The following is a 12248-nucleotide window of genomic DNA, read 5'->3' as shown; positions in this document are numbered from 1 at the left end:
CCTTTGTACGCCCAACATATTGTGATATCAATAGCCTTTTTACTCGTGAACCTGTTCTTTTCTCGTCTTGGTGGCTAATGCTCAATACTTTATCACCTTCAGTAAAAATTACATATATCACACATATCAATTAGTTACCATTATGCAACAACTATTAGAATACTTCATCTAAATCTTTTGTATCCAATTATTACGATAAGAGACATATAGTAGATCATTTTGAACATATGCATATTTCTGTTCAAAATAATATTTCTCATCTAATTCTCGAGGATCTTAAATTGGCATTATAGATTACTACTAAGAAAGCAGATGCTAAGAATATCCAACCATTCTTATTACACATTGATAAGCTCAAAATGTGGGTTAAAACAAGTATAGCATTGCTTTAGGAAAGGCTTGAAAGTCAAAATGGAAAATTTTGGGGAAATCTCATAGAGATCCTCTGTTCACAAAGCAGATTTTGGAGGCTCCGTTCTCTCTGGTCCGAAAGACTTAGAAGGTGTTCCATGTATCAACCAAAAGCCACTGATGTCTAGTTTCATTTAAATAAAAGTTCATTCCAAAATTCAAAGTGTCTTGGAAGATGTGAGCGTTTTCCCTCTATCTGTCAAAACGAGATATCTTCTGGCAGCTGTGTTTGGAGATTTTCTAAACGACCTCCAATTAACTTGAAATTCTACTTGAATTTTCCCAACGTATCCTAGTCTACACAGAAAATTATAAAACACACTTTATAACATCTTAAGGTATCGAAGAGTTCAATTTTATTAGCTGCAAAACAAAGGATATCTAATAAAGAAAAGAGTTCTTCAAAAATGTCTCAATCATTCATCATATATTGCTACAAGTTGAAAATTCTCAAATCAAATTAACATCTCTTCGGGCATTACACCTCGGTGCTAACAATTTGAACGGTAATATTGGTTCTAGTATCATTAGATTCACACAAATTTGATGTAAGTATATTTGTTTGAATAGTCATAATTATTTGACAGGTACACTACCACTTGAGATTGGCAATCTTCACAACCTGGTTGCTTTTGGTGTTGAAAATAATCAGATTGGGGGAACTTTAAATATTTTGGGAACATGTCTTCTCTACAAGAATTAACTCTATGGCATAACAATTTAACTGGGGAAGTTTATTAAGATATACTCCCTCCGTCCCATAAAAAAGGCCATTTAAAATTAGCACGAGTTTTAATGCTTAATTGCTAAAGTAAGAGAAAATGAGAAAAATATGGCGACTCAACTATATAAAGTAGCATTTACATCAAGATGCAAACCTCATCACATACTACTTCATTATGAAAAATATGTTACATAAAGTAGTCATACTATCACATTTCTTATTATTTTTAGAACTATAACTACATTCAGGCAACAAATATCATATTGGTTAAGAGCATGGAACGAATAGGTGAGATATACACTACCTTTGGACGCCCAACATATTTTTATTTTAATATCCTTTTCACTCGTGAACTTGTTCTTTTCTGGTCTTGGTGGCTATAATACTCGATACTTTATCACCTTCAGAACAAAATACATATATCATAATAAATTAATTACCATTATGCAACAACTATTAAAATACTCCATGTAAATATCTTGCATCCAATTATTACGATAAGAGACATATAGTAGATCATTTTCAACATATGCATATTGCTATTCAAAATAATATTTCTCATGTAATTCACCAGGATCTTATACGGCACCATTCCAGCGTCCATTGGGAATTTATCTTCCTCGCTTGGAATATTCAGAGCCGCCCGCTGCAAATTAAATGGCAGCATTCCTGATCAAATAGGCAACTTAAGAAACTTGACACTCTTGGCATTAGAGGGGAATGAATTATCTGGTAATATTCCACTTTCCATCAAATATATGCATAAGCTTCAAGGATTATATCTTGATGCTAATAAGTTGCAAGGCTCCATTCCAGAGGCTGTATGTGATTTATACAACCTTAATTTATTAAGTATTGGCCAAAACCAATTATCAGGTTCAATTCCTAAATGTTTGGGAAATATCTTTTCTTTAAGATATATCTTTATGCAGTCCAACATGTTGCATTCAAGCATACCTACAAGCTTATGGGATCTAAAAGATTTGCTGATTCTTAACTTGTCCTTCAATTCATTGAGTGGGTTTTTACCTCAACAGATGAGTAACTTACGAGCAGCAATCGATATAGACCTATCGATGAATAAGTTGTCGGGGTCTATTCCCAGCACTATTGGAAAGCTACAGAACTTGGTTAATCTGTCTTTGGCAAATAACAGACTTGAAGGTTCTATTCCAGTTTCCATGGGAAACATGATAAGTTTGGTGAGGCTTAACTTATCTCATAACAACCTCTCTGGTTCAATTCCAAAGTCTTTGGAAGCTCTTCAACATCTCAACTACTTTAATGTCTCTTTCAATAATCTGAGTGCAGAGATTCCAAGTGGTGGTTCTTTCAGAACCTTCACTATGGATTTTTTTAAGGGCAATGAGGCATTGTGTGGAATTCTGAGGTTCAATGTCCCAATTTGCCCCGAGGTTTCTAATCACGTATCAAAGAGGAAAATGGTGGAAAGAGCTTCATTGATTGCTTTTGGGGTTGTGGCTTTCATTTCAATTGTTTCTCTAGCTCTTATCTTTCTCAGAAAAAGAAGGAAAGATAAGACAACTATAGAAGTTGATGAAATGATATCCATTGTGCCAGAGAGAATCTCTTATTATGAACTTATGCAAGCAACTGAACAATTCAGTGGGACCAATTTGCTTGGCACTGGGAGTTCTTGCTCTGTGTACAAAGGAGTTCTTAACAATGGGAAGGTTGTCGCTGTCAAGGTGTTTAATCTACGGTTGGAAGGCATTTCAAAGATATTTGATGCCTAATAGTGTCATAAGTTGTTGTTCCAATGAAGACTTCAAGGCATTAGTACTTGAATACATGGCCAATGGAAACCTTGAGAAATGGTTATATTCTCAAAACCATTTCTTGAGTTTCATGGAAAGATTGAATATAATGATCGATGTTGCATCGGCTTTGGAGTATCTTCACTGTGGGTATTCGACGCCAATTGTCCACAGTGACTTGAAGCCAAGTAATGTCCTGTTAGACGAAGATATGGTTGCCCGTGTAAGCGATTTTGGGATAGCAAAGTTGCTATACAATGGAGATAGCATGGTGTTAACCAACACCCTGGGAACATTGGGTTACATTGCTCCTGGTGAATTGTTATTCTAAATTTATATATGTATATACTTAATAATAAATGAAGCCATGTTTAATAGCAGTCCTTTTCTTGTGATTGTAGAGTATGGTTCAGAAGGGCAAGTCTCCACAAGGTGCGACGTCTACGGGGTGACGTTGATGGAAGTTTTTACGAGAAAAAAGCCAAGTGACGACATGTTTGATGGAGATCTAAGCTTGAAGAGTTGGATTGAAAGGTCAGTTCCACAATTCACATATCAAGTTATAGATGACAACTTACTGATTAACACTGAAGAAGAACATGGCGACAAAATTGTGGAATTCACATCATCCATATTGGAGTTGGCCATAAACTGTTGTGCAGATTCTTCTCATGAAAGGATTAATATGAAAGAAGCTCTAGCACATCTGCAGAAAATCCAACATGGGTTTTTGGGGTGAAGCTTAAATCTTAGTGGGGAAGTGATGAGTTATTTTCCTATTAATGCCAAGAGTTAGAATAAGTATGCACTGTATTATTATTAGTCATACTTAACTTTTGCTGAAGACATGTAGAATATATTTTGCTTTACTCTTTATTTGTCACTCCTATCCTATGTCAGCTAAAAATTAGCATTGAATATATGGTTTGAAAACTTTTAGTGTTTTTTGAATAAATCCATTCACATAGCTTACTCGGAGAAGCAAATTTGGAATGGCTGATTCTTGAAGAATATCGGCTACTTGAGGTTTTTTTTTTTACACACACGCGCGCGCACACACACACATCGGAGTTCGAGATACATTGGCAAGCGAACCAGCCTCTTCCAGCCCCTCGTGGTCACGTCCGAACTAGCCTCCTCCTGCCCCTCGTGGCCCACGACCTAGCCGATATCCCACCCTCAGACCCCTCGTGGCCCACGACCAAGTCGATATCCCACCCTCAGGTCCCTCGTGGCCCACGAACTAGTCGATATCCCACCCTCAGACGGGTCTTGGCTCGTAAGTTGACCACCCTCAGACTGGTCCAGGCCCGTATGCTTGCAAAGTCCCAAGGCAACAAGCCTTGGGCCCACAGGGAAATTAATCCCAAGTTGGGCCATCCAGGATTCGAACTCAGGACCTCCTGGATGGCGCCATATCATTGCCTCCCTTCCCAACCAGTTGAGCTAGGAGGCTTGGATTATCGGCTACTTGAGGTTTAACTCTTAGGATTTAAGATTTGTTGGAAACGACGTCATATGGCTTAAAATTCACCATGAGTACACGTCGACTTGACGATTGTCTACGTAGATTGTATATCATCGAAATTTTGTTACGGTCGGGTTGGAAAAATACACGGTTCATAAAGTACATGGTTTTTAATACCACTTTTATAGCCTATGAGAAGTACCGGATTTTGGAGAAAGTTAATTATTTTAGAGACCCAAATTCCTATTTTTTTTAAAATTTATAAATATATTTATAGGAATTAACTTTTTATTTAATATACTTAAAATAGTTGATAAAACGTTTGAATTATGTATCTAAAAGCGCATTATGGAAAATTAGAAGTGTATTGTTTTATTAACTACAAATTGAAAAAAAAACCTAGGCAATAAAGTACTATATTATAATTTTTTCTCTTACCGTCTACTATAATTTTTTTTTCATATATTATCACTAGTTTTTAAAAAAGATTAATTGAAATATTATTGAAGGATAAGAGGTAAAAAAACATTTCTGAAAATATTAACATGTCGCTCTATTTTTTTTTTCTCTTACTTTATTTCCTTCGTTAACACCGTATAAAATCTTGTGCCGAAATAGAATTGCTCCCATTTTAAAGTGAGACGATGAAGTTAGCTAAACCATATTTTACGAAAACAAAGTCTTTTTATACAAATCACATGTTGAATTACGTGTACACATGAATGTCATAAAACTCACATGTCTGCCGCAGCTATAAGATACTTTTCGTGAACAATTATGTCAAAAATTTGGATAAAGGTTTCGCTATATATCCCAGCAAAAAGAGGGGGCAGAGGCGAATGGTTATCCCTCACACCGACGCTCATGTTTCACTTGCTGCACTGCTTTTTTCTTCTATTTATACAGAATTAAAATTCAATGTATAAAGCTCATTTCTTTGTTGGCTGCTCCATCGTCACAATCAAATGACAGTGTAGAGCCAGAAAAGTATAACCTAGAGAGAGAGAGAGAGAGAGAGAGAGAGAACAAATGGGTGATGATTAATTCTTGATGTTCTGTCTTGTTTTTGCTGTTCATGAAGAATCTTGATCTGGGCTACTGTAAAAATGTCATCTTTACAGCAATCCGGGGATGTTGATTTAGAATCAGCTAACACCACTCATGTCTGCGGCGGCGGCGGCTGTGGAGGTGGTTGTCCGGCAGTAGTAGCCGCCGAGAGAGGAGGCGATGCGCCGCCTTCCTCTAATGGAAATGAGATTATTGTTAATGTGAATGAGAAGAATGAGAGGAGGGATTCAAATGTTTCAGAGTACTCAGTGGAGATGGTGGATCTGGAATCTGGTGCAGAGGAATCTAAGCTGCATCTGACAAGAATCATCAAGGATTGCAGGATTTGCCATCTCAGCATGGATGCAACTAATCAGGAATCTGGGATCCCTATTGAGCTAGGTTGTTCTTGTAAGGACGATTTGGCTGCCTCCCACAAACAATGCGCAGAAGCTTGGTTCAAGATTAAGGGAAACAAGTAAGTTTAGCTAATATTCAAACAATTTAATGTGTTATTTTTGTATAAAGTTTACTTTTTTGCTTCAAATTCATCATTACATGCTTGTGGTTGGAGTATATCATAATTTGGGAATAAATGTGGGATTCTGTGGATTGTTTGTTATGTTTTATGTCTCTGTGTGCATTTGTGAGTTGGGCTTTTGATCATTGATTCTTTGAGTATAGTGCAATGTTGAGGTGGATAATAGAAAAAGCTTAGTTTGAAACAACTGTAACTTTAAAGGAAAAGATAAAGAGTATTTTGGTGTGGCCATGGCAACTGTGGGAAAAAGGAAGAGGTTAGGAAAGGAAAAGCCTCAAACTGTAGCTATTAAAAGAATCTATAATAGAGTAAAGGAGAAAAGATGAAACCCCTCCACTAGGAAATTCTGCTTTTTTTTGTGGCAGCTGGTTATATTTACATTACTTTGTGAACATTTGACTTTGATTTTAGTATTTGTGGGGTTATAATTATTTGACACTCTTCTCATGTCTCCACAATTCTTTTTACAGCCATTTTTTTTAGTGGAATTCGTGTATTTAGGTGCTTTCTTCTTCTTAGTTTCTACTTCAAGATTGCAGCTCATACAGCTAATAACTTAGGACATAATTTTGTGTTTGAAGTGTTTTGTATCTCAAATTTAGCTAATGGTTTCAGTTGCTAACCTTGTTTTATTCTGTCCATGTTACACACCTTCGAGAGATAATCCAAAGTCGTATAAAGCTTTAGTATGATGAGATATTTCCACCTATAGATGCACAATTGTTATTATGTCAGCATAGATGCAAGTAGATAGTTTGTTCCACCATTCTGGTCCACTTAACGTGAAATATCTGTTGATTGTTCAACGTGTTGAAATAGGCTTATGTAGTTAGTGCTTGTCTCTTTTGCCTACATAGACAATATGGAGTGTCCAGATCTTATCATGTGAAAGAATGTACCGAATATTCTGCAATTTAGATGCCTATGTTAGTGCATCTTACCTATTTTGTACGGGAGTGACCGACTTGTTCTAGTTCCTTTTAGAATAATGGTAAAATATCTTGAAAGTATCCACTTATCAAAATAAGCACTTCATTTTTGTTTTCACCCTTGAATGGTCCTTTCAAGTACTCCTAAAACTTCATATGCGGATCTTTTGGTGTACTGACATGACTTTAGATTCCTGTAACACGATATCTAAAAATATGAATGGAATAGTACAAGGTGTAGGGATCTCTAGGTTTGTTTGGGAAAGAATGGGGGAATCTTCTAACAGTGACTCAAACATTTAGCATGTGTTTTATCCAACCAGTCTCACACACCACTTTGCTAAACATGTGCAACTTCTGGCAATACAAACTTCAAACGAAGAGTAGTGGTGATGAAACAAAAAGTTTTAACTCAAATACAGCCGAGAAAACTCTTCTAAACAAAAGTACCTGGACAACATTTTTTTTAGTTATTTGGACACTTTTTTCTAAAGCTATGTCAACCATACCCTGATTGTCTTTGTAATTTCTCCTTATTTGACATTTTGACTACATTCAGTTCTTAGCTATCATCAGTTCAATGATTAATGTGAAACCAGATTTTGTTGGTCCTATATCTTCGGGATAAAGGTTTAGTCTATGTATATGATTATTTGCTCATTACAAGTTAGGAGATCGATGAATTAGGCCATGTTGTCTCTTTAACGGTTGCACGGTGCAATGTAGGCTAACGTCCTGTTTTTTTATTGTGACTTCGACTTTTCTATTTAAGGGTACGTTTGTTGCTGCTTGTATTGTCATGAATCTTTTAGTTATCTGAATTTATTTAGTTGAAACCTCACCCATTAGAGTAATATGCCTGTAAACAGCTAAAGACTATGTAGTTATCCTATACTATGCTCCACTCCGGTAGCCTCTGTTAAGAAGATATTCGAATACAAAACTCAAAGTTAGGAACAACTTTTTCCAGTTATTAGAATACAGAGATTTATGTAGGTAATGGCATTTCTACGAATTTCAGCAGCTCTCACTTAGCTCCACAGAGGATTTGGATGATTGAGCATTTTTTTTCTTATGTGATCGCTATATTTTTAGAATATTCTCGCGTCACTTAAGTGGACAACCTAGTTTCGTGTTCTTAGAATACTAATACATATGTTCTGCTTGTACTAAGATTCGAGACTGATAAGAAATCTGCACTCTTCTTGGTGATCTAGATTATAAAACCTATTGGGTTTTGAAACTGTAACATGATATGATCATACATGTGAAAAAGTTACTCGGTGTCCCTTTCTTGATTTCTATTTATAAGAAACGATCAATCTTGCTCATGTTTATGGCTCATGCTATGCTTGCAGAATCTGTGAGATATGTGGCTCAATTGCACAAAACGTCGTTGGTGTAAATGAGGGTGACTTGATCATGGCACAATGGAACGAAGCAAATGATGCTGAAGCAGCTGCAGCGACTGCCCCGACTCGTGCACCCCTTTTGGAGTCTCAAAATTTCTGGCAAGGCCATCGTTTTCTAAACTTTTTGTTAGCTTGTATGGTGTTTGCATTCGTAATCTCCTGGCTATTCCACTTCAACGTACCCTCGTGATTCTAACACGAGAGGTAAAAAAGGCGAAATACCCGTGAATTGTGAGATATTTTTCGTGTATTTGCTACTAGGTTGTGTATAAATAGTGTGGTAGGGAAGACTGAGATGGTTTTGTGCAAGTGTACTGTAGGAATCAGACAAGTCCGGTTTCACTAATTACCGAGACCTCTTTGTTCTTATACAAGAGAGCTCAATCAAACTCTCACCCACGCGGCTGATTTATACAATATGAATCCTTAGCTAGCTATTACAACAACTAGCAATTACTATCGGACCATGCAATCCTTGACCGGATGCGCCACTGGACCACCGAGAACCTGCACACTCAAAACCCTAGTTAGTAAAACACAAATGATCCTCTCGGATCTAAAATAGTAATACAAACACAGTGCAGAAATAACAAGGAAAACAAATTATTCGAATAGATCTAGTGGCTATGGCTCAGCCATCCGCTAATAGTACGGATCTATTCTCCAGAAACCAAGATCCAAGGGAGCACGGTAGAATCCACAAGTGATTAACCTCACACACCGGATACCAACCCCAATCCACTCCACAATGCTGGATCTAACAACTCTCCAAACACAAGCTCACAAGAAACCCCTCGAAACAGAAACCCTAGTTTCTCCGACACCCAAGCAACCGAAGCAGTTACTTTCTCCCACGCTTACACAAGATCAATCACTCAAATAACCGTGAAACATCACCGTGAAACAATCAGAGACTCATTAGAGAAGAAGACAGAAAGAATGGAATCATACAGACGCGAGAGAGAGTAGAGAGAGAATGAGAGAGTAGTGAATGTCAAGCGGCAGATAGAGGGAGAGGGAGGTATATCATCCGGAAACTGGGGTAGGGCAGCCACAAGCCCAAGTTACCACCTGGGCCAAAATAATTCTCAGGCCCAAATAATAGTCCACCAATATATCAGCCCAATAAATCAACATGTACATTATTTGCTCAAACCCTTTTTCATGTATGATTATATATCAAGGTGGCATGCCTCCTGATATTGAGTTCTTAATCTCATATATTATTATCGACAAATGTTTGTTGGCTTCGTTTTTCTCAATTTCAAGCTGTTAGGAATTCAATTCACCTTGCTTGTGATCAAGATTAGTGTTAGATATGTGGATGTGAGTTGGCCAAGCAATAGAGAGGTTAATAATGCTTGAGGTCAAATGTCTCGAGTTCGAATCCTCCGTGACGTGGCCTTTAAATTTAAGTTCATTTATTTAACCATAAAAAAAGATTAGTGTCAGATCAAGAACATAATTTTTGGGTGATTCGGTGACAATGGTTTGCAATTTGAAGTGAACATAGGAAAGAGAACTGTTTTTACTATTAAAAAGAGGTAAAATTGTAATTTCACAATGTAAGTATTTAAAAAATACCCAAGAGACCGTTTGTTGGCTTCGTTTTTCTCAATTTCGAGCTTTTCTCATTAGGAATTTTATTCACCTTTCTTGTGATCAAGATCAGTGCCAGATCAAGAAAATAACGTTTAGTTTATTCGGAAACTATGGTTTGCAATTTGAAGTGAACAAACATAGGAAAGAGATTTTTTTTAACTATTAAAAAAAGGTAAAATTGTAATTTGACACTGTAAGTATTTAAAAAATTCTTATTAAAAAAAAGTCTATATGCATTATTAACCAATCGGTCTAAAGAGTGGGCATTTGTTACCAAATTGTGAGGAGTCGGTATCAATTTATGTTGGATTGCTCCACATAGCATTCCTCAAACCACATAGCATTTTTTGAACTCATTTAAAATAGAATACAACAATTCTTACCAAACTCATCTATAGTACTATATATATCACATAAAAGAATTTTATGAATGATGGATTTCACAAGTATCATAATAATCGAAAAAAGATTAAGGATGTGTTGATATTAGTACTCCAAATCATGAATCATTAAAATAACTGCAAAAATAAATAAACTAAATCAATATCCTATAGAAATCATGCATCTGATTTAAAAGCATATCACATGTATACCCATTTAAAAATGCTTCATTCTCATACAACATATCCAAAACATACACATTCCTTCCCCATCACATGTCAATTTTTGTCAATAAGTTAATTCTACTAATGTTATAATTCTACTAATGTTATAACGGATTAACTGATCTTAAGCTGATCACAACATACTTTGGCGAAATTATGTGATCATTTTTCTCTTTTTCTTCCCCTTCTTTTTGAATTTTTGTTGGCAATCTCATGAGATTTTTCTTGTATTTAATCCAACCTATAATTAACTTCCACATGTAGAAAACAATAAGTAATACGTACTACTATAATTATATGTTACTGATGTATAAGACTATAAGTATATTATTTGTAGACTCTGGTAATTATCACCATTATGTTATACTATATAATTGCTATTTTAAACATAGTTTCGTATTCACTTACCATCATATAATATTATACCGTATAACTTTTGAAATTGAAATCCTATAAAATCACAACAACACAATGTTTTTTTTTGGGAAACGATGTCACTCTATTCCAGATGTTAGTTAATATTAAACGATGTTGTTTTTACTTTTTATCCAAAACAGTATGGATTTATTTCCACGGCAGAGTATTTGATATTTACAGATTAATTTTAATTTTTATTATTATGGAAATGTTTTAAAAATTTGAAAAGTTCGAGTTTCATTAGTATTCAACTTTGAAATTATTATATTTTTCCATTTGTTTAATCTGCAGATAATATATTTGGCTGCAATATATATTAGTTAATCTTTCTCTATCCCTTCAGTTTAAGTGACAAGACAGCCAATTTATTGATGTTGGTCTCTCCGTTAACATACATAAAGAAACAACTTTTATGTACAACACACTTTAGCCTAATCTCTTTAATTCATGAACATGTTATCCATATTATTCAAAATATAATTATTAAAATTGCAACCTCCATCTTCCAACCCTCCAATATCTTGTCTTTGTCTTTTATTTTTCTATTTGATGGTTAAAAATTCTATTTACGTCATCCCACATTTTCATATGTAGTGATATTTCATTCAAAAGGATCTGCCCAATTTTTCAACTTAAGAAAAATATTAATTAAATTGCAAAAATAACTTACAACGAACCTGAACATAAAATTAATGTCAACTAGTAAGAACGTGCGTGACATGATTAGAGTATTTCTTTGTCAAAGGGGGACACGTGTCCGATTCAGGTGCGATGTGGAATCTAATTGATTATAGTTGCATATGTTTTATTTAATTTTTATGATAGATTTCAATTGAGATCTCGAAATACATTAATTAGGAAATTAAGAAAATTAAATTAAGTCGAATCTATAGATTGCCGTTTTAAACCGACCAATTTAAAAGTCGGTCGTGCATGTGACAATTCATGCTTGGGGTTGGAGTTGATGTTACTCGAACTATTTTTGTCGTATTTTGTTTCTAATTTATTGTCTATAAATTAAAGTTAGACACATTAGGGGTGACGGTTTGCTAATAAATAACGTGGCCGACAAATATACAACACAAATTAGAGAGTTTGAGGTGAAGTTTATCGAATTTATACTATTCTTCAATAACCAGATAATGGGTATATTAAATGTTAGAATCAATCAATCAAATAGAATCAAGAATTGATGAATCAAATGATAAAGAATTGAATAAGTTTATTTGTATTAAATCGCATGTCATAAATGTTATAGGAATTAGTTATATAAATAGTTAGTTGTAATAAAAAAAATCTAAGTCTAATACAACA

At 35.1% G+C, this 12248-nt stretch overlaps 2 protein-coding genes across 2 annotated transcripts; both read left to right on the top strand.

Annotated features, from left to right (window-relative positions):
• The first annotated feature begins 2467 nt into the window (after positions 1-2467).
• LOC121764478 (probable LRR receptor-like serine/threonine-protein kinase At3g47570) lies at positions 2468-3652 on the top strand. Its single transcript, XM_042160491.1, has 2 exons — positions 2468-3227; positions 3315-3652. Exons 1-2 carry the CDS (start codon positions 2732-2734, stop codon positions 3650-3652), a joined length of 834 nt encoding a protein of 277 aa, XP_042016425.1. The 5' UTR covers positions 2468-2731.
• Positions 3653-5173: 1521 nt separating this feature from the next.
• LOC121766125 lies at positions 5174-8694 on the top strand. Its single transcript, XM_042162470.1, has 2 exons — positions 5174-5906; positions 8257-8694. Exons 1-2 carry the CDS (start codon positions 5488-5490, stop codon positions 8498-8500), a joined length of 663 nt encoding a protein of 220 aa, XP_042018404.1. The 5' UTR covers positions 5174-5487; the 3' UTR covers positions 8501-8694.
• The last annotated feature ends 3554 nt before the right edge of the window (positions 8695-12248 follow it).

This window comes from Salvia splendens, chromosome 14, assembly GCF_004379255.2.
Source record: "Salvia splendens isolate huo1 chromosome 14, SspV2, whole genome shotgun sequence".
Classification (NCBI taxonomy): Eukaryota; Viridiplantae; Streptophyta; class Magnoliopsida; order Lamiales; family Lamiaceae; genus Salvia; species Salvia splendens.
This window is presented reverse-complemented; position numbering and strand designations above follow the sequence as displayed.